This window comes from Eschrichtius robustus, chromosome 14 (assembly GCF_028021215.1).
Source record: "Eschrichtius robustus isolate mEscRob2 chromosome 14, mEscRob2.pri, whole genome shotgun sequence".
Classification (NCBI taxonomy): Eukaryota; Metazoa; Chordata; class Mammalia; order Artiodactyla; family Eschrichtiidae; genus Eschrichtius; species Eschrichtius robustus.
In genome coordinates this window covers 11,799,295-11,825,823 of record NC_090837.1, presented here as the reverse complement: position 1 = coordinate 11,825,823, position 26,529 = coordinate 11,799,295, and the positions used below count along the sequence as shown (strand labels likewise).

The 26,529-nt window shown below is 47.3% G+C and overlaps 1 protein-coding gene across 1 annotated transcript in view; it reads right to left on the bottom strand.

Moving 5' to 3' along the window:
- The window catches only part of KSR2 (kinase suppressor of ras 2), a 391,791-nt gene that overhangs the window by 294,909 nt on the left and 70,353 nt on the right, over positions 1 to 26,529 (bottom strand). The window contains exons 2-3 of the mRNA XM_068563176.1: positions 22,237 to 22,377; positions 18,286 to 18,436 (exon numbers count right to left, since the gene is read on the bottom strand). Of these exons, the coding sequence (XP_068419277.1) occupies positions 18,286 to 18,436; positions 22,237 to 22,377 (292 nt within the window). The remainder of the gene's footprint in view (positions 1 to 18,285; positions 18,437 to 22,236; positions 22,378 to 26,529) is intronic.

Below are 26,529 nucleotides of genomic sequence, written 5' to 3'. Positions count from 1 at the left end.
GTGACAGCAGAGCCGATGCTTAGTGGGATGACACCTGTTTTGTGGAAAAGTCTCCCCCACTTCCTTCCTTTTCCCCTCCCCCTGAGCGGAGCCCACCCGGAATGCCCAGCATGTTCCTGGGATCACCCCGGCTGCTGGCACTGAGGAACAGCGCCCTTCAGACCTCGAAACTGGTCCATGTCTGTTGAAATTTGAGCTCAGCGCACCGGGAAGCAGACAACTGTGATCCCCCCCTCACTGCACCAAACCCCAGGTCTCCCCTTTACCTGATGTTTCATTTAAAGAAACTTTCCCAGGCAGCGGCCATGCTTACCTACCCCCGAGAAACCTGTTTGAGCCAGATCACTAGCAATAATAGCGCAAGTAACAACTGCCATGTGCTTACTGAGCACATACTGTACGCCAGGGCTGGGCCACAAGCCTTTAGGTGCATCACCTCACTGCCTCCTCAAACCTGCCTTTTGGAGAAAACACAGGTACTATTATTCTATTCCTATTAAAGAGAACCAGAGAAGTCAGGGCAGCAGCTGCCTGACCTCAAAGAACAGGACTCCCCTTCAGGCTCCAGGCCTCATCCCCACCCCCCGCCCCCCCCGTGTCACCTCACCTCTCCCTCCCGCTCACGTACCACTTCTGCTGGGACCGGCCACGTGCAACCCGGTCACTGGCTCTGCTCCAATCGACTCCCAGGGCATCAAACCACCCACCGGCGATACCTGGGCCAACAGGTCACTGTCACCCAATGAGTTCATGTTCCTCAAAACTCACATCTAAGCAGACCTGACCAAGTCCAGGTGACCTTGGCTGAGTGACTTCTGTAGAGCACCTGGGTTCTCAATCAATGCCACTCCCTTCCTGTCTCTCCTCAGGGCCTGGGGCGTGGCATAAAGCAGTGGTTACATGCCAAACTCCCAAGTGCAAGGCTGGCTTCGTGACTTGACTATGCTGTGCAGCTTTGGCTAAATTCAGCCACCTCTCTGAACTCCATCTCCTCCCTTTTCACAGGGCAGCCCTGACCTTACACAGTTGTTACAAGGATAACGCATCATGGAAAATCCTTTCATATGACGTGTCTAGCACATCGTGATCATGGAGCAACGCCTTGGACACAATAGGGAAGAGCAAACATCTATGCAGAGAGAGACACCCGAGGCATGGGGGCATTTTAAATCCTCCCTTTCCACATTCATTGGCACCGTGAATATCTGGAAAACTTCACTGGACACCAAGCCCTTCCTTCATAACAAAACCTCTAATCTCTTCCGTCCCAACCTTTTCTGGCCCAAACCTGATGTCATAATTCCCCTTTGCCAAAAGCCCAGTGTCTCCTCATAAAATTGGCATCACCCAGGAAACTGAAAGGCCTTGCCAAATAAAGCCCATGGTCAGGGCTTAGGAGGAATTTAACTTAAAATCCTCTTTCACCTTCTGGTCATGGGTACAAGGATCAAAGGAAAGTGGATGGAGCTGGGTCAGGTCCTGGCATTTTCTGTACGTACAACATCCTTCTTTCCAAAAACAGAACGTGCACATGACTGACTTTGGCACTGAAAGTCTTCAGGCAGCTTTCACAACACAAAATGGTCCAGAAAAAAAGATATTGCAAAAAAAAAAAAAATTTTTTTTTTTGAGCTAGGATGATTTGACAGAAAAACAAAACAAAAACACCCTGAGCAGATTTGAGAGTTGGCACTTGGTGGGCAATAAAACAAAATAATCAACCCAGGAAGCCAGCGAAGAAGCCCAAACACAGCCTGTCATCCTCGGAACTCAGTGTCGCTGTTCCTTCCTCTAGAAAGTTCCCCGGAACTCACTGGGGCTGCGTTCGGCCCCTCCCCCGGGGTTCTCCCAGCCCCCGAGCTTCCCTGAGTAATGACAGAGAAGATAATCAGACTAATACCCGGTAGTGAGCACATCCAGAGCTGAGAGCAAATAATGGGAAGAAGCCGGTCCCAGAAAGAGTGTCACAGGCAGAAGAGACGAGTACAAAGGTGGGAACTACTTCTTATGTTCCAAGAATCCCCAGAAGGTGTGTCTCTGAGCTGATACGGGCATCAATGCAAGAATAACAATCACAACCGGGAGCCACGGTGTGAACTGTACAGCTGTCGGTGAGGGTGGGGGCGTGGTTACTGCCGTCAGCTCACTGGCCCAGCATGAAGGTCAAACCTGAGACACAGAAGCACGGGGGAAGGGTTTAGACCAAGACGCCAGGCTCAGGGAGGCCGCGTGGCTGGTCCAGGCTCTCACGGCTGAAGAAGTCAGGGTGTGGAGAGCTGTTTACCTGCAAAAGTGATGGAAGTTTTAACTAGGTCCCTGGGGAGAGAGGGAAGGATTATGCACGTGAGAGTGAGCGCGCACCTGCGTGCTTGCGTGCGTGCGTGTGTGTGTGTGTGTGCGTGTGTGTGCATGTGTATGTGTGTCTGTGCTGGAGGGAGGATGGTACATCAAGGCTTCTAGCTTTCATCTGGTTCCTGAAAATTTGACTGAAGACCCCTGGGAAAACGACACTCTGGGCATGATAAGCCAAAGTCCAACTCAGTTACGGGTTTCTGTGCTTTTATAGAGCCTCGGTCTTCACAAACTCTGCTGGCTTTCGCCTGGCCTCAGAATACTTCACTTGTCGTCACCGCTGTCACCCTCATCGTCATCACCGCTGTCACCCTCATCGTCGTCACCGCTGTCACCCTCATCGTCGTCACCGTCCGAGCAGGAACAGCATCAGTGGGGCGAGCCTGCCGCCTTGGAGAAGTCCAGATGGCGCTTCTCCACCCGGCACACCTGAGGAGGCCTGGAGGCATTTTGATTTCAAGGTGGAGGGGGTGGGGGACGGACGCTACTGGCCTCAAAGCTACTGGCATAGCGGGCTGCTGCTGAACAGCCTACAATGCACAGGACAGCCCGACCGCAAAGAATCATCCAGCCGGAAGCGTCAACAGTGCCAAGGCTGAGAAACCCCGAGCTGCCCTTTACATGCTATCATGGAGGAGCCCAAGAAAGCCTCCTGCCTGGGGCCTGAGATGTGGTGACCCTGACATCCGATGGGATTAACAATGATCGTTGTTCTGAAGCACGTCGCCCCCACCCCATACCCGGAGACAGTCCGCAGTGAGGAAGGACCCCGTGGAAGCCGACGGATCCCCTGCCTAAAAGCCCTTTAGTCCAGAATCTTGCTCCCTTTGGGGAAATAAATATAGTCCTACGGTTCTATAAAAGATGATGGAAACTTTTCCAACCTCTCAAATGTATTAAAGGAAGGCTGTGATGAGTTATCTTTTTTCTGCTCCAAAATCATAAAAGGGCTGCACTGCCCGCCCCTCATCCATGGGGCATGAGCTCTGGCAAATTCGGGGGCTTGACCGAAGTCCTGGCATGACCCTTGGCTGCCCACGCCCATTGGGGAGTGGGCTTTACCAGCTCTGGGGCCCCCGGACCATTCTGCTCTGGAGGAGTCTGCCTTTGAGAAGCAGGCTGGAGGCAGAACAGGGGAGCAGAGGGAGAGACCTTTGGCTTGGCCCATTCACTTGGTTCCTCTGCTTCCCAGTTCACTCCAGCCAAAAGGACAGAAGCACAGCTCTGCTTGGGTAGCAGAGGTAGCCCGACACGGGGAACCTACGTCATCTCGCCTGCTCCGTGCAACAGCCACGAGACAGCCAGGCACTTTCATGCCTGTGTCAAAGACAGAGGCTCTGACAGGCAAGGGGCTGAACCAGATTCACTACAGTCCAGTGGCCCAGCCAGGATGCACATGCCAGGCTCAGAACTCACACACCCTCCCAAATGTGCCACAAACTGGCCGGGCCGGCTAGAAGAAGAACCCAGGAGCTCAGCCCCTTGCCAACTGTAGCCCGTGTCTTTTTTATCTCTGTGCCCCAGTGCCGGGCACGTGGCAAAGGCCAAGACGCTGATTTCAATCAAAGCACGTCCTGCTGCTTCTCACAGCCATCCTGTTGACAGCCTCCGGGAAGCCCCCATGTGGCTGGAGTTACCCCATGTCTGGCCCCACGCTCCTCCAGACGTCTCCCAAGGGAATGAAGCCACCGTCCCTTCCGAGCTCCCTTTGCATCTCCACTAGTCATTATTTGAAGGCACGTTTCAAGCTTCCTCCTTTACAGATCATCTTCTTCTCTTAACTGGTTTCTCAGTGTAGCAGGGAGACGGAGGTAAGAGCTTCAGTGACATGAGTGCTGCAGGAAGGTTAGTGATAGCAAGACCCCCATCTGAGCAGACTGGAGGCAGGCAGGAACCAGGAGCTGCTCCGATGCTGTGCAGCTCATGTAAGGCCAGCCAGGAAAAGAGACTGAAGTTCCCCCTGGTTCTCAGCCCGCCCAGATGCTCTGTCTATAACACGGAATTCAGCCTACATTGCTCCCTGCCGTGGATGGGTCAAGCCCTTCTCCTCTCAGGAACTCCTTTTTCCCTATTTGAAAGCTGAGGTGATTAGACTGAGCTTCCTTCCAGTTTGCACCTTAATGTAGATCTTTTTTTCTGTGGCACTTGAGCAAATTCTTTGGCGTCTCAGCTAAAGGAAGATTATCAGGCAGCGCCCCCTGGTGGTCGTCAAGAATCATCACATAGTGGCCCCGGTCAGATGGCGTCCAAGGCAATAAATACTGGGAGGAAAAAGCATCCAAGTGTTTGCAGCCAACCAGCTATTTGGCCCCAACTTTTTCCAGCAAGGAGCCTAGGGTTTAGAGCAAAAATACAGCCTGCCACTCAGTCCCTCCGTCTTCCATGACAATGAAGGCAGAAGGTCTTTAGAAGTTAGAGCTTGAAAAACAATCTGTCACCATCACCCAGGGTGTCCTGATATCCGATTACAAAGCTTGTCCGCCTCATTTCTCCTCCACAAAGTACCAGACGGAGAAGGGAAAAACAAAAGCGCTAAAGTAAGAAGATGATCAGATGACGGCGCTAAACCGACCTCTGTTCCCAAGGACAGGGCGGAGGTGGGGGGTGGGACACATCAACAGGTCTGTGTCACTGGGGGAAGGGAGGCATTTCGGGTTTCCTTTTCCAAGTAGGAGTGGAGGCAGCAGGGAGACCTGGAGTGCAGGCACCCCCGAATTCAGGATCCTATTGGGATGGTGTGACACGTTCCCCAAAGAGAACCACAGACCCCCCTAAATGAGAGTGACCCTCCAGGGGCACCATCCAGGCAGCACTCAAGAGATAATGAGATGTGATCCCCATCCCCCAAAAAACTCACAGTCTGGTGGGAAACAGACAAGAAGAATCGGTACATGGGACACTGCAAGAAACACTAGAAAGCGTGTGTTTCTAGTGAGTCCGGTGTGGGTTTGAGTGCAGGCTCTACCCTGTAGCAGCTGTGTGACCCCGAGCAAGTTACTTAATCTCTCTGGGGCCTGTCCATCCTCCCTGCCTTTTCTTCCTTCCCCTGAGGATTTAGTGTAGTAAGTGCTCAATAAAGGGCAGTTCCAGGTAATGCTGTACCACTGTGCAAATAGTAAGTCACCCTCATCGTAGAGCTCTCCACTGTCAATGTCCCCCAGTCTCATCGTGTACTTATTTCCCTCCTCCCAGAGGAAGTTCTTCTTAACATCAGACTGAGATCTCTCCTGCCTTAGAGCATATGTGTATTTGTTTTAGCCAACACTCAGCATTTCTTGCTTGGTCTTTTACAACAAGGGTCAGCAAAACTTTTTCTGTAAAAAGCCAGGTAGTAAATATTTTAGGCTTTCTGGGCCATACGGTCTCCGTTCTGCTGTTGCCGTGTGAAAACAGCCATAGACAATATAATATGTTGTCAACAAAAAATTAATCCATCGATCTAAGAAAGAAATGGAAAACTTTATTCGAGCCAAAATGAGGATTATAACACAGGAATGGCATCTTGGAAAGCTCCAAGAACTGTTCTGCCCATTAGAAGTCAAGGTACAGTTATATAAGTTTTTGAGACAGAGGGCTGTACGTTAAATGACGTACTGTTGACAGTGTACACAATCCAGATCTAAGCGTCATCGTGGCCTCTTACAAGATCAAAAAGGAATGTTATCTTTAATTTTTTATATTTAAATTTTTCTTGTCTTGCCATTAAATGTGAATTTTATTTCACAATGTCAACAAATGGGTGTGGCGGTGTTCCAATAAAACTTTATTTTCAAAAGCAGGCAGAGGGCCAAATTTGGCCAGTGGGCTATACTTCACTGACCCCTGATTTAGAGAGAATTCTCTCTCATTATCTGTTTGTTATCTCCACCACATAAGCCCATCAGTGATATAGACAGAAACTACTCTCTATTTCTCACTTCTCTCTCCTGGGGCAAATCTAGAAATGCTTCAACCTCCCTCTCAATGAAACTTCTGCTACTGTGCTAAGTACTTTATAGAAAACAAAAGAAGCAAAAAAAAAAAAAAAAAAGAGTCTGTGGTCAGCCCGAGCTCAAATCCTGGCACCCTACAATTCACTGCACGTGACCTTGCGTCACTAGGCTCACCTCCCTGCACGTTAGTTCTCTTATCTGAAATCTGGGGACTACAACAGTCCCTATCTCATGGGCAAGTTCTGAAGACTGAATGAAGTTACCCTTAAAATCAGCTTAGAACAGTACCTGATACAGAGCATACTTTTAATAATTAATTGTTATTTTTGTGATGGCTCCTGCTATCCAGGAATTTCTAATCTGATATGGGAGATTTATATATCAAAATAACTACAAGAGAACTGCAGGATGAATAACACAAGAGTGGAGCAGGGGCAATCCAGGCAGCCTTCCCGGCAGCGGTGGCATTTAAGTTGCATTTTAGAGCATCGTCAAGAATTGTCTAAGCCACAGGGAATTTAACTTCAAGAAGATGCAGCAGGAAGTTTGCCCTTTTGAACAGGTGCAAAGAAGGGGGTTAATCAATGAGGAAATCATAGAAATAACAAAAGGGGTGGGTACAGAAAAGGTAAACAAACTGGGTTCAAGGCAGATTTTTTTTCTTTCTAATTTTTTTTTGTTTGTTTAAATTACATCATTGTTTGTTCCTTGCCCAGAAAGATAGAAAATGCAGATGAGCAAAACAGAGGTAACATCACCTTACTCCAAAAACAACTATGGTAAATATCCAAGTGTATTTCCTTTTAGACTTTTTCTTCCTATGGATCCATTTTTAAAATACTAACTAGCATGCAAATTATGGTCAAAACAAAGCCTTTTTTTTTCCTTCCCCAAACAATAGACTGGATACTTCTCATATAAGATTGTAAGTCGGTAATCAGGAAAATAAGTAAACAATGCAAAAAAAAAAAAAAACTGAGTGAAAAGCGTGACTATCATGAACTGGACCCCTCTCGTAGTTTCCAGCAATGCAGTGTCACTATGTTGGGACATTTTAGGGGGAGGGGAAAATAACTTGGTTCAAATAACAATACAAGGTAATAACATTTTTCTCCATCCTCCCTGCCCTTCCTGCTTTCCTCCTGCACATTTACTGAACTTTTCAAACACATTCATATGGCCAAGGACACCTCCCATTCTCTCTTAGGACCAAGGCTGAGAAGGGCAGAAACAGTCACCAAGAGAGACTCAACCCTGCCAGGAGAAGGAAGAGCCTCCCTGGACTCTGAAGCAGATCAAGGGGCTTCTGAGCTTTCCCAGCCACACCCAGCTTGGGGCAGCGCCCGGCTCTCCAGTTCGAGGATCCCACCTGGAGGGGAAATATGGCCACCACCATCATCCTCCAACAGCATACAGCAGAAAGGGCTCTGCGCTGAGAATCAGGAATGGGACATTGCAGTTCCAATTCCAGCTCTGTGGGACCGTGGGAGGGTCAAAGTGACCTTCTTTTGGCCTCAGTTTTCTCACCTGTGAAACGTGTACTCATCTGCCCACCACTCACATTGCTGTGAGGATCAAATGGGGTCACCTGTATGCAGGTACTTCCTACAACGCAAGGTGCTCTGTCAACAGGCAATGTTGCTGTTACTTGGTAGTTACATCCAGCCTTTAAGTAATTTCTTTTTATCTCAAGGTCTCTTTTAAGCTGCTACATCCCTGCAAACCCCCCAAAGGGCAGCCACTTCAGCAGAGGTAGAGGGACCTCCCAGAGTTAAGGGGAAAGCTGTCCCCACCTCTCTCTCTCTCTCTCTGGTTTTTTATTTTTATTTATTTATTTTTTTTGGCCATGCCACACAGCTTGTGGGATCTTAGTTCCCCGACCAGGGATTGAACCCGGGTCCTCGGCAGTGAGAGTGCGGAGTCCTAACCATCAGACCGCCAGGGAACTCCCCCCACCTCTCCCTATTGAGGGAGCCTCGGCTCGACAGGACTCAGATGGATCCAGGTTCAAACCCTGCCTCTGGTACTTAGTTGCTGTGTGACTCTGAGCTTCAGTTTTCTTACCAGAAAATAGACATAATAATCACATGGACCTCAGGAGGTTGTTGAAAGGATTAAATAAGCCAGTGCTGCATGTCAATTACCCAGGACAGCTCTTGGCCCGGTAAGAACTCAGTATGTGCTGTTACCATTATCATGGTAACAATTCCTAGGTGCCGACCTGGACCAGTTGAAACGGGAACTCTGGGAGCGGAGCCCTCTGGAGGATTCTGATGCACATCCAGGTCTGAGAACCACTGTTCTAGTGAGAAGGGGTAGAGAAACAAATATTTAAAACGAAATCGTTGTATTTGTGATAGGGACCATGAAGAAATGAGTGAGTGACTGAGATGAAGGTGGGATCAGGAGAAGGTCTCATTTGAGCTGAGACCAAAATGACAAGGAACCAGCCAGAGGAAGACTGGAGCAGCGCATTCCAGGCAGAAAGAAGGACCCGTGCAAAGGCCCTGAGGCAGGCCTTTCAAGGAAAAGCAGGAAGATCAGGGTAGCTGGGTGTGATGAGCTAGTGGAGACATCAGGAGCCTGGGAGAAGGAGCTGGGATCTGAGTCTAAGCTGTAACAGTCCGCCTGGGTCTGACTTGGCTGATCAGGTGTAGTGCACATGGAACCCACAATCCTCAAACAGTTCAGCCCCTGCAGACCATATAGTACAAGTTCAGTGTCAGTTTTGTGCCCAATTCTGCTCAGCACCTGCTGGGTGCACCCACGGTGCTGATCAGAGATGACAGCGGGGAGCCAGGTTCTCTTTGTTCTCATTGGGGCGGGACAGGGGTCAGGGGGTGTGTGTGCGGTGGTTACACAAAAGCCAGAGCTGGCTGTGTGAGGCGGCAGGTGGGCTAGACAGAGGGGCCAGAATGTGGCAAGAAAGCAGAAAGAGAGGCTGCATCGGGAAGGGCAGCTTAAGCCCTGGACTGGGTGCTGACCTGCGGCTCTGCTTCTGGGGCTGTAAGATAAAGGCTAGTGTGTGTGTGGGGGGGGGGGGTGGAATGTCCTGTACCCCAGGGAGCAGCCAGAGGCTTGCGGGGAAAATACACTGTTTCAGATTCAGCTTTTGGGAGGGAAGGGGTTGCGGTGGGGCGGGGGGCAGTGTGCAGGAAGAAGCTGACTTAAAAGAATGATAAGGATGGGGCTTCCCTGGTGGCGCAGTGGTTAGGAATCCGCCTGCCAATGCAGGGGACACGGGTTCGAGCCCTGGTCCGGGAAGATCCCACATGCCGCGGAGCAACTAAGCCCATGTGCCACAACTACTGAGCCTGCACTCTAGAGCCCACGAGCCACAACTGCTGAGCACGCATGCCACAACTACCGAAGCCCACATGCCTACAGCCTGTGCTCCACCGCAAGAGAAGCCACCGCAATGAGAAGCCCGCGCACCACAATGAAGAGTAGCCCCCGCTCGCTGCAACTAGAGAAAAGCCCGCGTGCAGCAACAAAGACCCAACACAGCCATAAATAAATAAATAAATAAATTAATTAATTAATAAGGATAATCATAGCTATCATATATTAAGCACTTGATTTGCCAGACATCAGGCTAAGTGTTTATATTAACTCTTTTCTTGCAACCACGCCATGAGGAAGATATTATCAGCATGCCCACTTTGCAGATGAGGAAAGTGAGGTAGAGTTAAATAGATAGGGAAGGTTGAGGCCGACCCCAAGGGAAGCAGAACTAAGATGAAGGAGGAAGGAGAGAGACTGACTGATGGATTGAACTTTGCCTAAAGCCAGCTCCATCCATCTTTGCCTTATGAGTGAAGTGAAATCAAATCAAGACGATTCCCTTCTTAAAACCCCCTCCAACAGCCTCCCATTCTGCTTTTCCTGCCATGGCTCTGAGGCTCCCCAGGAGCTGGTCCCCGCCTGCATCTCCGCCTGCACCTTCTCCCTGCCACCCCTGCTCCCTGCGCTGTACTAGCCTATTGTCGACTTGGCTAGGCTGGGACCACGTTTCCAGAATCCTGTTCTCTGTGGTTTCAGGTTAGAGTTGGCCAAAAGTGAACATGTACCAGATTAGGGCAGAGAAAGTGAAGCAGCAGCCATCTTGCTCTGAAGGGTGGCAAGGGCAGCAGGCGGCAGGTGCAGAAGATGGAGTTCATCCTCCATCTTCCCTGCTCCACGGCCAACTTTCCTTCCTGACGTGGACCCTGGTGACCAACGGTGACCTCAGGTCCACCACCAGACGCTTCCTGCAAATTCACAGAGGTGACAGCTCCAAAGAACCAATAACCTTCCACTGGCATCTACACCAGCCCCTCTTCATGGTCCCCCTGCAACAACTGGACATGCTGCTTCCAGAAGTTCCCAACAACCCAGGCTGGCTTCCCTTATCAGGGCAGGTTAGAGACTTTGCTCTGAATCTCCAGTTAGTCCTTCCAAACTTTTACTTCCCCAGCTCCTCCTACTGTTGTATAAGGTCTGCACTCTATGATAAATTCTTTTTTCCATTACCCTCGGGGTGGCTCTGCTCCCTGACTGACCCCTCACTGATCCAGTCACCAGCAAAAGCAATACGGTACCTGTTCCAGGACTAGCTTCTAAGGCAACTGGTGGCTTCCAATTCCTGCCTCTTGGAATGCTCACTCCAACATAAGAAGCCCAAGCCACACGCAACACGTGGGTGCCCCATAAACAGCCCAGGTTGAACTCCCATCCAACAACCAGTGTCAACTGCCATCCACGCACGTGGACCATCTTGAATGTTCCAGCCCAGTCAAGCCCGTAACACACGCAACCAAAGAACCCCCCAGCTGAGCCCAGTCAACCCAGGGAATCATGAAAGATAACAATGTAGGTGCTGTTTTGAGCCATTAAATTGTGGAGTAGATTGTTACATAGGAACGGGTTACCGGAACACGCCCCACGGTTCAGCCACGTGGGTCTTCTTTCTGCTTCTTAACAGTGCTTTTGAGATTTGATGACCTGTTTCTTCTGCTCAAAATGTTCTTCCCCCAATCTTCTCATATCTGTACCTTCTTGTCATTCAAGGCTTAGCTTAAATGTCACCTCCCCAGAGAGGCCCACTGTCATGGTCAGTTCAATATGTCAACGTGGCTAAGGCACAGTCCCCAGTAATTCGAGCAATTATTAATTTATACTCCTGCTGTGAAGGTACTTTGTAGGTGTGATTGAAGTCCACAGTCAGGTGGCTGTGAGTAAGGGAGATTACCCTCGGTAATCTGGAGGGGCTGGCTCAATCCACTGACAGGCGCTAAGAGCAGAACTCAGGCTTCCCTGAAGAAAAGGAAATTCTGCCCACGGATAGCGACTTCAGCTCATGCCCAATCATTCCAGCCAGCCCTTCCTGGCCGCCTACCCCACGGATTTCAGACCTACCCAGCCAGTCACCACAATCACGTAAACCAAATCCTTGCAATGAATCTCTTAATATATTTATTCTACCGGTTCTGCTTCTCTGGTAGAGCTCTGACTGACCCTCCCTCTGTGGCCTCCCCATCAAAGCTGGCCACCTAGCCACCATCGTATCACCCTATTTTAATTCTCCACATAAAACTGATCACCGTTTGTTATTTCTCCTGTGTATTGTTTCTCTCGACATATTCTAGAAAAGTGCTGTCCAACAGAACTTTCTGTGATGATGGAAACGACCTAGAACCGTGCTGTGCCAATAGGGTAGCCACTAGACACAGGTGGCTATGGATCACTTGAAGTGCGGCTAGTGCCATGGAAGAAGTGAAATTTTAATTTTATTTCACTTTAATGAACATACGTTTAATTCACCACATGAGTCTAGTGGCCGCCATATTGGACTGCTCGGGTCTGGAACACAAGGTCCGCGGGAGCTGGCTGGCCTTGCCCGCCACTGTGTCCCTAGTCCCCCACCAAGACCGAAACAAAGGATGTTCAATCGAAATTTATAGTAAATGAATGAGCCATGCCTGCGGAAGGGTAATCACATCAGGTTTCTGTCGCTTGCAATCAAGAGTCCTAACGTGGAGTCACGCTGTGTAAGGGATTCCTGAGAAGCCACAGAACAGCACGCTGGAGAACGGATGAGGACGTGGCGCTGGAACACACCAGACACGGCGGGCGGTGGAAGGGGCGGCTCTTCCTCCGCCACCCAGCCCAGCCCTCCCGAAGTTAGAAGCAACTGGAACAATAGGGCAATCAAGACGGCGCCTACTCTTTGTTCCCGTGGGAGGAAGGCTAGAGTGGAAGGCGGGGTTCTGGTGGGCTTCATTCAATACCCAAACTGCGGAGATACCAGAGAGCATCTGAGGCTGTCCTATTTCGGGGCCACTTTGCATCCTGTTTTTCTTCTGGCTGCCAGTTCCCTGCCCCTCCACCCACCCCCGAAACTCAGGAGGAGGAGCTGGAGGGGGGCTCAACAAAGCGAGCTCCCGGGGCACCTGTCTGCCAATGGCACCCTGGGCTCCTCTTACGCGTCCTGGCATCTCACTCCAAGCCACCCACCCACTCTGCAGCCAGAGTGTTTGTTTGAAAACTGGACAAGTAATCCAGGCATCTTCTACTCAAAACCCTGCCATGCAAGCTCTGTGCCATGGTCCACCGTGGCGGCTGGCCCTGCCTCCTGTCTGATGCCAGCTCCCACCTCTCTGCCCAACATTCCCAGTGGGCCAGCCACACTGGTCTCTCCACGTCTGGGACGCTCTGAGCTCCCTTGCGGAAGCAACGCACTTCGATGTGCTCCCACCACCCCCCGGTCATTAGGAGACCTCCTCCTCCTCCTCCTCCTCTTGGTCTCAGCTCTACCCTGAAGCCCCAAGAAAGTCGTCAAGCCCTGCTTGCGGAAGCAATGCACTTCGATGTGCTCCCACCACCCCCCGGTCATTAGGAGACCTCCTCCTCCTCCTCTCGGTCTCAGCTCTACCCTGAAGCCCCAAGAAAGTCGTCAAGCCCTGCTTGCGGAAGCAATGCACTTCGATGTGCTCCCACCACCCCCCGGTCGTTAGCAGACCTCCTCCTCCTCCTCCTCCTCTTGGTCTCAGCTCTACCCTGAAGCCCCAAGAAAGTCGTCAAGCCCTGGAACCCAGCACAGTACCAGATGTGTAGTGAGTGCTTGATACATGTGTATAGGAGGGAGGGGTGGGAGAAAGGGAGGGAGAGAAGCAGGGTCTTCCATTACCTTGAACCTGGGTTTTTCCTTCGGAAAGTGAAGGTACAAATGACCACACATTATTAGGCTAAAAATAATCAAAAAGCCAAGAAACAGCATAGAGAGAAAGAGGAAGCATCAGAAAAGAGAGAGCCACGGCCACAGCACTCTGATACCTGAGCCATGCCCCCACCAGGTTCTCCTCTGATAAGGCAGCCGTGACCCAGGAAAGGAAGGTTCAGGAAGGGAGCCCGTGGTCTTCATACCTGAGGTCTCCAGCCTTGGACTCTCCACAGCACTTATTCTAACACACTTTCTAATGTACATGCTTATTATGATATAATTTATTGCCTGTCTCCCCCACTAGAATGTAAACTCCACAAGGACAGACATCTAAGCGTACATTTTCAGAGATTAGAACAGTGCCTGGCATACTGTAGGCATTCGATAAACTTTGTTAAATGAGTGAATGAATGTTTGTGGTTTCAGGCCATAGCTGATATGATAAGGAATGGTTAGGATATCCTGGCTTCGGGGTCCCTGGAGCTTGTTGAAGGAATGATTGCGCATTCTTTGGTGTCAGGCTAAGGCTGACCTAACAAGCTGTGAGAAGAGATGAAAGGGTTAAGCTTTCCTATCTTTGGGGTTCCTTGGGCACTGGGAAATAAGGATAGCCCCAAAACCCAAGGAGAAAGCTAAGATTAGAGTTAACAACTCTAAAATCAAGCTGCCCCTATGCTCTAAGAAAGAGAGAGACAGAGATTACATGCATTCTTGGCCAGACATAAAGCTTCCTTGTCTCCATACGTTTGGTTTCCATATGAGTTTCTCATCACAACTTGTATTCCTTCAGTCCCTCAACAAACGTGCATTGAGTCCCCACTACACACCAGAATTTAAAATATCTGATTTCATCACTGTAGGAGACTCCAGCTTTCTGGCTGAGAGCTGGGAATACCAAGCTGAATACGGCAAGACTCTCAAGAAACAAGAGTCTGGTGCGAAAGACACTTGTTTTTTCCTCTAGTTTGGGATAACATTTTTGGTTAAGGTGAAGGGCAGGAAATGACAGGAACCAGCCAGCTCCCGAGATGGTTCGAAGCTTCAAGAAACCAATGATAATTTTTGAGCGAAGAGAATTTAAAGCAAGAATCCTTTGAGGGTGGCTCACTGCTTCCCCCTGGTGGAGATCAGTAGCAAGCGTGTCAGGCGGCTTTCCCAAAAAACTTTTCATTCAACAAAGTGCAGAAGCTTTGAGGCAGGAGTTGGGCCTGAGAATAAACAGGGATTCACCAGGAGGACAAAGGGGAAGGGAATTCTAGGCAGAGGGGTGAGTACCAAGAGGCAAAATCCATGTCTGATCTAGGAAACCCTGAGTACCTAATAGATTAATTGGATATTTAGGAATTGTGGGGGGAAATGTGAACAGTGGGCTTCCAAATGGGAGCCAGATTCTGAAGTGCTTTGCAATCCATAAGAAAGACTGTTCATTAAGGCACTGGGGAGTTTTCCTGGGCTACATGAGTGGGAAGGTGTATTGATTCAGAGATATTTATTGAGTCCCTCCTGTGGGCTAGATATGTAGCTGGGAATAAAATGGTGAATAAAGACAGGTATGATCCCTGCCCTCTTGCAGCTTTAAGGCTACTAAGGAAGAGAGGTATCCATTAAAAAAAAAAAAAACACTCCTTAAGAAAGTTTAAATGAAACTTAAAATGTGAAGAGTGGCACCATAACATTGAGGAAAGGCAGAAGCAGAGCACGATATTAAGGAGACTCAGAGCTGAGTGGATAGTGCTTTACTGAGTTGAGGTTCTCTCCAAGCTGACCCTGGCGCTGGAGGAATGTGGGCATGAGCGCAGCCCTTGGTCACTGCTTTCAAGGTCCCAGTGGCTCAAAGGGTGGCATCAGAGGTAGGACATCGTCAAAGGAACCTCAGCTGCCTAGGAAGGGCTGGTGGTGGCGGGAGGATTGATTTTATCAGTGTTTTTTTCAAACCGTGGCTCACAGTGCAAAAGTGGGGTGTGAAATCGAAGTGGTGGATCACCACCAGCATTTGGTAAATGATATGGAATTAAATAGAAAAAAGTGTATAAAATATCATGTATAGTAAGAATGAGTATTGTTTCATGAAACTTTTAGTTGTGTATGTGAATGTGTACATGCGTGTGTATTTGTGTATGTGTGTGTGTGTACAGGGTTGCAATATAAATCATATTTGTTACTGTGTATCTTGATTAAAAAAATGTTGTAAAACACCCGATTAGAGGCCCTCTCAAGGTCTCACCAAGCCCAGGACGTTACAAAGGATGATGGCCCAGCCCGTGGAGAGGTGACATAAACCCCTCTCTCAGGAAGAACTGGGGTCCAGCTCATTTATAAGAACTTTCCCAAACTCAGTAGCACAACTCTGAAGAGAAGATATTAACTCTGAAAAGCAATTAAGAACCTAACCTCATGGATGGACCTAGAGTCTGTCATACAGAGTGAAGTAAGCCAGAAAGAGAAAAACAAACACCGTATGCTAACACATATGTATGGAATCTAAAAAAAAAAATGGTTATGAAGAACCTAGGGGCAGGACAGGAATAAAGACGCAGACGTAGAGAATGGACTTGAGGACACGGGGAGGGGGAAGGGTAAGCTGGGACGAAGTGAGAGAGTGGCACTGACATATATACACTATCAAATGTAAAATAGATAGCTAGTGGGAAGCAGCTGCATAGCACAGGGAGATCAGCTTGGTGCTTTGTGACCACCTAGAGGGGTGGGATAGGGAGGGTGGGAGGGAGACGCAAGAGGGAGGAGATATGGGGATATACGTATATGTATAGCTGATGCACTTTGTTATACAGCAGAAACTAACACACCATTGTAAAGCAATCATACTCCAATAAAGATGTTAAAACAAACAAACAAATAAAAAAAAGAACCTAACCTCAAATGCTCACTCTCACGCATTGTGCGGGGCGGTGGGAGGGAGAGGCATAAATTGGTATGAATTTTTGGAAAGCCATATGGCGACATTCACCAGAAGCCTTAAAATATGTAAACACTTTGCTGCAGGAACTCCACTCCTATGAATTCACACTACAGGGATCGCCAAGGATGTACCCAAAGTTAACACTCAAACTTGTTCACTGCAGCAATGCTTATAACAGGCAAAAAAATGGATACAACCTACATTTCTAGAAATAGGAGGCCAGTGGAATAAATGGTGGCAGATTTCAGGCGTTAAAAATGAGCAGGAAATACATTTATTGACAAAGTAAGATGTTTATGATATAACATTGTAATTCAGTGCAATGTTTTAAAGGAGAGGAAACTGCCAGCTGCTTCTCACAGTAGGTAGAGAGAAGTCTCCTTGAAGCAGGTTTTGTCTGCACTGAGTGATTGAGAGGCCTTTCTTAACTATGTGAATATCAGGTGAGTCAATAGCATTGTACTAGAGTGAAGAATAACATGACCTTTATGGCTAGTCAACCAGGGGTAAATCTGCACCCTCCCTGGAACATTTAGAAACATCTGGAGACGTTTCTGTTTGTCATGACAGGGATGGGGTAGGGGTGCTACTGGTATCTAGTGTTACCTCTACTGGTGGAGGCCAGGAATGCTACCAAACACCCTTCAGTGACAGAAGAGCCCCCAATTCAGGGCTATTGGATGATGATCGTAGCCATCATTAGAGTCTGCTAGCAAGAAAGAATCCAAACGGGCATGCATGGGGGAGCTGGGCCAATGACCTGTTTCAAACATGCTCTTTTTTTGTCCACTTCCGTCTCCCCAGCCCTGCTGGCACACATAATCACTCCATAAATACTCGTTGAATGTTGCATGTTGAACCCAGCTAGGGCACCTACAGATGAACAGCCACCTGACTGTTTATCAGTGCCAGACTAGTGCTCAACAGTGACTCCTTGTGGTGGGAACTGAAACAACCACGCAGGTGGACCAGTACGCTTTTCTTTGGCTGTTGGCAGAGCTGATCCCTTAGGACTGAAAAGGCCCCAGAGAGAGTGGAAAAATCATGAGGCTAGAGGAAATCAGGAAACCTCAATCAGGATGATGTTTGGTGTCCTGCTAATCAGGGCAAACAGGTATTTGAGAAATTAATGAAAAATAGCAAAGAAAGATTACAATGTTAGACCTCAAACTGATAAAAACAAATCAGAGGTTATTTTGTTAGGTGAAAAAAGCAGGTTTCAAAATAATATGTATGGATAATCCTAGCTTCATGGTTTTATCATTTATTGTTTAGAGAAACTATACACATACCCATTTGTCAGGAAGAATTATACCAAAAATTATACCAAAATGATAACAGTAGAGGGTGGGGACTTGGGGTTATTTTTGTTTATCTATTTTCTAATTTATTTTACAATGAGTGTATATTATTTATGGAAAAAGAAAAATAAGAAGTTAGATGCTGAGCCAAAATACAAAGGCACTTCCCAATGTATAAGGCAAAAAGACCCTAGGGACTTCCTGGTGGCGCAGCGGTTGGAAGTCCGCCTGCCAATGCAGGGGACACGGGTTCGCGCTCTGGTCCGGGAGGATCCCACATGCCGCGAGCAAAACAAAAGACCCTAGTCTTTCACACACGCCCAATATTTCCATATCTGGACCCTAATTATCCAGAACCCTATGCCCTACAACCTCAGAAGGTCTCCCTTGGGCAAGAGTAGCTGCCCTGACCACTTCTTCTGGCTCCAAATTCCAGGCCCCTCTTCCCTCTGCTCATGAGCGGTACGCACCATCCAGAGCTGGCTCTGCCTCATCCTGGCCTGCAGGTGCGGACACAGGAGCCCGGAGGAATGGCGGCACACGTTGGGGACGCGTTTCCATCCCCCTGGGGCTGCTCACCTGACATGTGGACGTTCCGGAGGCAGGAGAGGGAGGCATTGAGGCGGGCACACTCCTCCCGGTTGGCCCCGTATTTCTCCACGGTCTCACACACCTGCTCGTCCGTCATCTCCAAGAGGTCCTCCAGACTCAGCTGGCCCGGGGTGATCTCCTAGCGGAGGGAAGAGAGAAGGAGGGTAAACAGACCGGAAGCGCCCCTAGAGGAGGCCTCCATATCGCCCCCTAGTGGTACCTAGAGGAACGCCAGGCTCTCGGTGGATGTCGGCTTGGCATAATGGTTGGGTCTCCTGACTCCGGTCAGACAGGCCTGGGTTTGAATCTCAGCTTTGCCACTCATTAGCTAGATGATCCCGGGCAAATCACTTAACCTCTCTGAGCCTCACTTTACTCACCTGAAAAGTGGGAATCTTAAGCTCATGTGCTCTGTAAGGTAGCAGGTATGTTTAGCACATAGTCGGAGCTCTGTAAATGGTAGCAGTTAATTACCTGTCTCCCCATGCAGTTTCTGAACTCCTTATAGGCAGGGCTCCAATTTACTCATCTTGGAAGGCCTTCCATGCCTCCTGCCCGGCTTGGACTGCAATGATTTGTCCCAAATCCAGGGTGAACTAATAAGAGCAGAGAAAACTGGACAGCCCCAGTCTCCTGATGGCTGGTCTCCTTTCCCTTTTCTTCTTCTTCTTTCCCAGCCACACATTCTAGGGCTCAGATCCGGGGTTCAGGAACCCTAAGGGGAAAGGGGGGCTGGAACCCTGTGGGTGGTTCAGTGCTGTCAATCAAACGGGATTTGTGTCTGAGCCCGACGGGGCAAGACTTTGCAGTCTAAGACAAAGTGGAGTATAGCATGGAGTGGGGAAAGGGACACCGCTGAAGAGATGGGCTGGAGGAAAGGTAGGATTGCCGGCTATAACTGTGTTGGTCAGGCGTCCCTTCACCACCGCCAGCAACCATCCCCTCCCTTCCCCGAAGCAGTGTGTCCCTATACACCATAATATGGACACACCTGGAAACTGGTCAAACTTCTATATTTATGCATCTACAAAAAAATAGCCTTCACATTATAGCACTTATTGGTAACCAACATTTTACATTTATTATTATTATTATTACTATTATTAAAATAGGAGTTTTAGATAGCAAAGAATGGAGATTCTAAGGCAATATTGTGGAGTACTTCCGCCCTCTTGTGGCCATATCTGTGTATTACAACCAAATGAGACACCACCCTGCCCCACCCCGCCCCCGCCTTAATCTGGCAGTCAGAAAGATGAAAACTGCATCCACACAAAAATTCTATGTAAAAAAAAAAAAAAAAGCTGCCGGGCAAAAGCCGAAACCCAATCAGTGCCTCTCCAACTCACTAGGTCAGGGGCAGAGAAAGAACAATAATGAGTCACATAGAAGCTTTCTCAAATAGGGACTGTTACAGGGAAGTCCACATTAAGAAAGGTGATGGACCAGGATCTGAAAGTATGAAATGAATTACATTTAGAAGGGATGATTCACAACATAAAAGAATTCTCCTCTTTGCTGCAAGATTCACTTGTGCATTTTAATCCTATAATTTACCCTCCAAAATACTCAATTTACACTGAAGTTGACAGTTCACACACACACACAAATCACAGAAGAATGACAGAAAAAAATGGAGAAGGCTTTAACTAGCTTGGGCCAAAAGAGGAGATGCACTTCTGTTCGATTTATTCATAATAATAATAATAATTGAAATAGAACACTGTTTTAAGTGCTTTTCATGGATTTTCTTTAAAGGTCACAAAGACCACATAAAGCAGGTACTTTTACCACCATCATCAGTCTGGAACTAGGACACTGGCATTCAGAGAAGTCAGACCATCACCCAGGGTCACACTGTGAGTAAGTGTGAACCCAGGCAGTCTCACTTAGGAGCTTTCTCCATACTGCTGGTTCTTCCACAGAAGGGGGCCATCTGGTGGACACACGCGTGAGCTGCAGACAGAGAGTTGGAAACCCAGCTCTGTCCACACCGCCTGGTTGGTGGCCTTGGACTCGATTCTCATAGACTAAGATAAGAGCCAGAGCTCAGGCACCTGCAGGCCAGGTAAATGTAAATGAGCAAAGCTGAGAACTAGCCTGCGGGATCCTAAGGGGCAGCAGAATTCGGTTTACCGACACCAGACAGGAATTCAGTTCTGTGTGGTCAGCAATTCCGATTCTTCGAGAGAAGCCGAAGATCTGAGTTTTTTATGCAGACTCTTTCAACTTTTAAATACTGGATCAAAAATAATTTTGAAGACAAACAAAAAATATCTGTGCGGCAGATACAAGATACAGCAGAGGACCACTAGTTTTCAACCCCTGAAGGTTTGTCTCGGTCTTATTCGCCTCAGTTGATAAATAAATGGTCCCGAAAGCCTCTGAAAAGTGTATGGAGCCATGCAAATAAAATGTACTGTCTGTACTTTTATGGGACCTTTCATTTTAAGGATATTCACGCGAAACCGCCATCCTGGGAATGATATTAAGAAACAGAGACTCCTACACCATCTGGTGCGTATGCGCAAGATGGGGGGGCGGGGGAGAGGGGAATGTAGGGGTTCTGTGTCCCCAGCTCAGGACGGTTAGATGTGGCGGGTTCAGGCAAGATCACACTGGGAACAAGGTCTAAAAAAGAGAAAAGGATCTTCCAGGCCTCTTCGAGCAGGAAGCAGGGGGTGCCTTGAAAAATGGCACTTGGTCCTGCAGGTGAGGGGGGCACCCAGAATGCCCTCTCCCCAGCTCAGGGAGGCCCCCCCCAACAGGAAAACGAGGAGGAAGCACCGTGCTTCCCACCTCACACTCTGGAGTCCATCTGAGCTGGGTTTTCCTGCTAGCCCCGCCCACTCACGAGCAGGGCAACTCCCTCCATCTTCTAGCCTCAGTTTCCTGCCCTGTACAATGGGGTAAAAGTCATACCTACCTCAAAAGGTCGTTGTGAGGGTCTGAACAGTCTCAAGAGTTGAGATTCTGCGTGTAAAACCGTCAGTACTATGCCTGGCACTGAAGATTCAATGAATGAGAGCTGATTTTATTAGGAAAGTTTCCACCCAGTCACTAAAAACAGGGAGGACCCAAGATCCCAGAGGGTAAGGAAATCTCACCATCCTTGAAACCTTAAGGATGTGATCCACTCCTGGAGCGTGGACACAAGACAACAGGTGTTCTGGTTTTGTCACTAGAAAACCTATTACTTCCAAAGTTTTCAGTAACAGCAACAACAATAATAATAAGTTGACATTTCCTGGGTACTATTAGGTTCCAGACTATGGGCTGAACATTTTACACAGATCATCTCATTTTATCATGCCAACTACTTAAGAAGAGGAGACAACCATTACCCCATTGAACAGATGAGAAAACCAATGTCCTAAGATATGCTGCCCAGTATGGTGGCCACTGGCCACATTAACGAACATTAAATACAATTAAAAATTGAGTTCCTCAGTCACATGCACTAACCACAATTCAAGTGCTCAGTAGCTACATGTGGCTGGTGGCTACCGCATCAGGCAGCACAGATATGAAATATTTCCACCATAGTAGAACATTCTGCTGGACAGCACTGGTCTAAGAGCTAAAGTGATTTGGCCCAGGAGACTGAGTCCTTAAGTGGCAGAGCTGAAAGAGTGTCTATCTGACTCTAGATCCACACTCTTTTTTTTTTTTTTTTGGCCACACCTCACAGCATGTGGGATCTTAGTTCCCCATCCAGGGATCGAACCTAAGCCTGGATTCTTAACCACTGGACCGCCAGGGAAGTCCCTAGAACCACATTCTTAATGACCCCATTCAGACAGCATCAGAGGTGCTCCGTGCCTTCATCCAACACGTATTTAAGTCCTACTATGAGCCAGACACAGCCAAAAACCCACTGCCTGACGGGGCTGGCTGCCGGCCAGTAAGGGGCAGAGGGCAGGGGTCGCCTCCAGTCACCTCCAGGACTTCCTTCCGCACGTCGACGATCCGGAACCAGTGCCGGAGCTGGGGGAAGCCGTCCAGCTCGGCATTGCGTTCCTGCAGGGCTACCTTCTTTTTGCAGGACAGCTGCCGGCTGAAGTACTTCACCAGCTTGCTCTGCGGAGACACAGAGAACAGAGGACACATCTCAGAGGCACTGCCACAAGGAGGAGAGGCAAGTATCTCCCCAATGTCCCCTCCGCACCCCAGCTCCGTGTTTTAAAGACCGGTTCAACTGCAGTGAGACCCAGTTCCCACTCATGTCCCAACTGTGTTGTTGAAGATGGGCAAACAGGCAGGTTCCAAGATTCTGCTGGGGAGGAAGGCGTGCCTTGTACCCGTGTAGTGGGGCGCGGGGTTTGGACTGTATCCATCCACATCTCCGCTGCACCAGTCCTCTGACCTTCACAGTTGCACTTGTAGGAACTCCTCCTACAGACACCCCAACCTGTGCCAAGTGACTGTGGAGAAGGATATTTCCTACGGTTCTGTTTGCAATGGCAAAAGACTGCAAACACCCTGAGGGGCCATCGGTAGGAGACTCATCATAAATGAGGATACACGCACACAGCGGAACTCTGTGCAGCTGTAAAACAAAAAGGGGAAGTGTGCTGTGTACTACGGCAAGATATGCTGATAAACAAACATAAATCCTCTCTCATTCATGTGGGAAATGTTGACATTTGTGTATCTTTGTAAATGCAGACGCTCTCTGGAAAGATCCCTAATCTTCTAGGGAAGGAAAGAGGGCGGGAGGGGGACAGCGGTGAGAGGAACATTTTGTTTAACCCCTTTCTTACTATTTCCATCTTAAGTCACATGCAAGTATTCATAAATTAACAAATATTCTTAAAGTGAGGTGGACCCCGGGACTTCCCTGGTGGTCCAGTGGTTAAGACTCCACACTTCCACCGCAGGGGGCACAGGTCCGATCCCTCATCCAGGAACTAAGATCCGCATGCCGCATGGTGTGGGCAAAAAATAAATTTAAAAAATAAAATAAAATGAGATGGACCTGAACCCATGCTTCTAGAGGGATGCCATGCCATGAAAAAGGAAAGTTTTTTTTTTAATTGCCTATTATGTAAAAACTAACAACATTAACAAAAGAAAGGCAATAGGTGTGCATGAGCAGAGAAAAAAGTGTGGAAGACACACCCCAGCCTGCTAAGTTGGGATGGGGAAGCTCTACAGATGGGGTGAGAAAAAAAACGGTTGTATTTCTTTATATATTTTTGCTTTGTTTCAATAGTTACTTAAAGCATGTTATCATGTTTGTGATTTAAAAGCTATCTAATAAAGATAATTCAATGAAACAAAAATAAAAATCCTTAGTTATACAAATGCCTTTGACACTTTAAAGCACCTGCCAACCAATATTTATCAAGAAGGCAGTCCCGGAATTCTAGGATCACATAATTTGGAGCAGGGCATGACAGCAGTGGGCATCTGTTTCTGTCTAGCTGGTCTCCACACAAAGACTATTTCAGCTTTCTTTTGGGGAACCTTCCTTCTCTGGCTCCCAGTTCAGATGGTTGAGGTGAGGCTGGCTTCACCCACCTACCCCACCGCCACCGGGCTGCAGGGTGGGCATGTGACCCAGGCCTGGCTGCAGCATTTGGAGCAGGAGTAACAAGCAAGCCAGGCTGGGCCGCCGAGAAACCTCCCCATCAACTCTTCCCGAGCACTCAGAGGACAGCTCCCACCTCTCACTGGAATTGCCAGGAGGGCGCCAGCGAAGCCAGGAGCTGCCGGGGCATCCCTGCTGCCATCTGGGAGAGCTCACCTGACACTGAAGCCCACCGGAAGAAATCAGAAAACTGGTGTTTAAGTTAACGTTAATTTTATTCACCTTACTAGTAAAGAGAAAGTTGCCATTCTCTTTTTTTTTTAAAGGAGATTTTTAAAATTTATTTATTTTTTGGCCATGCCGTGCAGCATGTGGGTTCCTAGTTCCCCAACCAGGGATCGAACCCGTGCCCCCTGCAGTGGAAGCATGGAGTCTTAACCACTGGACTGCCAGGGAAGTCCCAAAGTTGCCATTCTTGATAAGCCCACATTCTATTGCAATAACGGCACAAAAATCACCTTATGCTAATGTACCTAGAATGCTTTTCATTTAGAATCTCAACTTCGAGTGTTAGAATAGAAAATGTCAAAAAGAATATGTTTTTTCTCTAGCTTATTTCTGAATGAATAGGGTCTGACCTACTGAGACTTCAAAGCTGGGCTCTCAACTAAGACATCTATAGAACTCTCATGTCTGTCTGTTGTTTTATTTTACGACTTGTTTTAACTATTTTACTGCTATTTTACTGCTGTCCATATTTTCGCTATTGTAAACTCTGCTGCTTATGAACACTGGGGTGCACATATCTTTTCAAATTATGGTTTTCTCTAGATATATGCCTAGGAGTGGGATTGCTGGATCATATGGCATGCCTTGTTGTTGTTGTTTCAGATATTGATGTTTGCCGACGGATTCTCAAATCCTTTATCCAGGCACCACCCCCAACTCTGCTCTGGTTTCACACGTTGAGAAGCGGACATGAGTGAAACTGATTTAACCTCAGTGTCAAATGTCCAAAATGGTCATTTCACCAGCTACATGTGGCTAACTGAATATTTAGGGTATTGCTATAGGGTGATTAAGGAATGGAATTTTAAATTTTATTTAATTTAAATTTGAAAATGGAAGCCACGTACAGTATTTTTCTGTTAAACATAAACTTATCGTTTTGATAGAGCTACATTTTACTTTAACTTTGACATTTTAGTGTCTGAATTGAGATGTGCTGTATGTGTAAAATACACATTGGATTTCAAAGACTTGATAGGAAAAAAATAACATAAAATATCTCATTAATATTCTTACATGGATTACATGTTTCGATGATAATATTTTGGATACACTGGGTTAGATAAAATATATTATTAAAATGAATTTCAGCTGTTTCTTTATTAATATGGCTACTAGAAAATTTTAAATTATACATTTGGTTCACATCTGTCACCCTCATTATACTTCTAAGGGACAGTGCTGCTCTAGGGCTTTATCCTAAAGAAATAATTAAGGATATTCATGAAGCCTTGCTCCAAGTGGATAATAGCCATGAAAGATTGGAAACAATCCAACTCTTCAGTGATAAGAGCTGATGTAAATAAATTACAATGTATTCATATAGTGGCATACCATTTAAAGATGTACAAAATATGTATAATATTTGCAATGTATAAATAATGTATTAAAAGCTTTATAAAACTATATGAGTATAGATGCAAAAAGCCTTGGGAGGGTATATAACAAAATTAAGATTACGGGTGACCTATTTTTTTCCTGTTTGCACATCTGTAGTGATCTTAAAAAATACGATGGATATGCATTAGCTGCTTATCAATGGAAAGAAATGTTTGGATAGGGTTAGCAATATTTTTTAACGCTGATGCTATCCAATGTCAGTGAGAATGTGAGAAACCATTGAGAATGCCACCAGAGAGCAATTTGATTTGGAAGTTTCAACATTTTTTTTTCAAAATATGAAGTATAGTTGACTTACAATGTTGTGTTAATTTCTGCTGCATAGCAAAGTGATTCAGTTATACATATATATATATATATATATATACTCACACATATATACATATATATATATATATATATATATACATATATATATATATATATATATATATATATATATACATTCTTGTAAAAATTATTTTCCATTATGGTTCACCACAGGATACTGAATATAGTTCCCTGTGCTATACAGTAGGACCTTGTTGTTATCCATTCTACATATAATGGTTTGCATCTGCTAACCCCAAACTCCCAGTCCATCCCCAACTCCCTCCGCCTTGGCAACCACAAGTCTGTTCTCTATGTCTGTGAGTCTGTTTCTGTTTCGTAGATATATTCATTTGTGTCGTATTTTAGATTCCACATATAAGTGATATCATATGGTTTTGTCTTTCTCTGACTTACATCACTTAGTATGATCATCTCTAAGTTCATCCATGTAGCTGCAAATGGCATTATTTCATTCTTTTTTACGGCTGTAAGTAGTATTCCATTGTGAACATGTACCACATCTTTATCCATTCATCTGTCGATGGACATTTAGCAGGAGTGATGGAACCATGTCACTGCTCAAACACCCATGCTTGAAGAGTAGCATTTCCCAAGTGTGGGTACCACTGATAACTTGGGGTGGTACCCAGGCATGGCATTAAACAACATTGGGTCCCATAATGAGCACATTCTTTCCT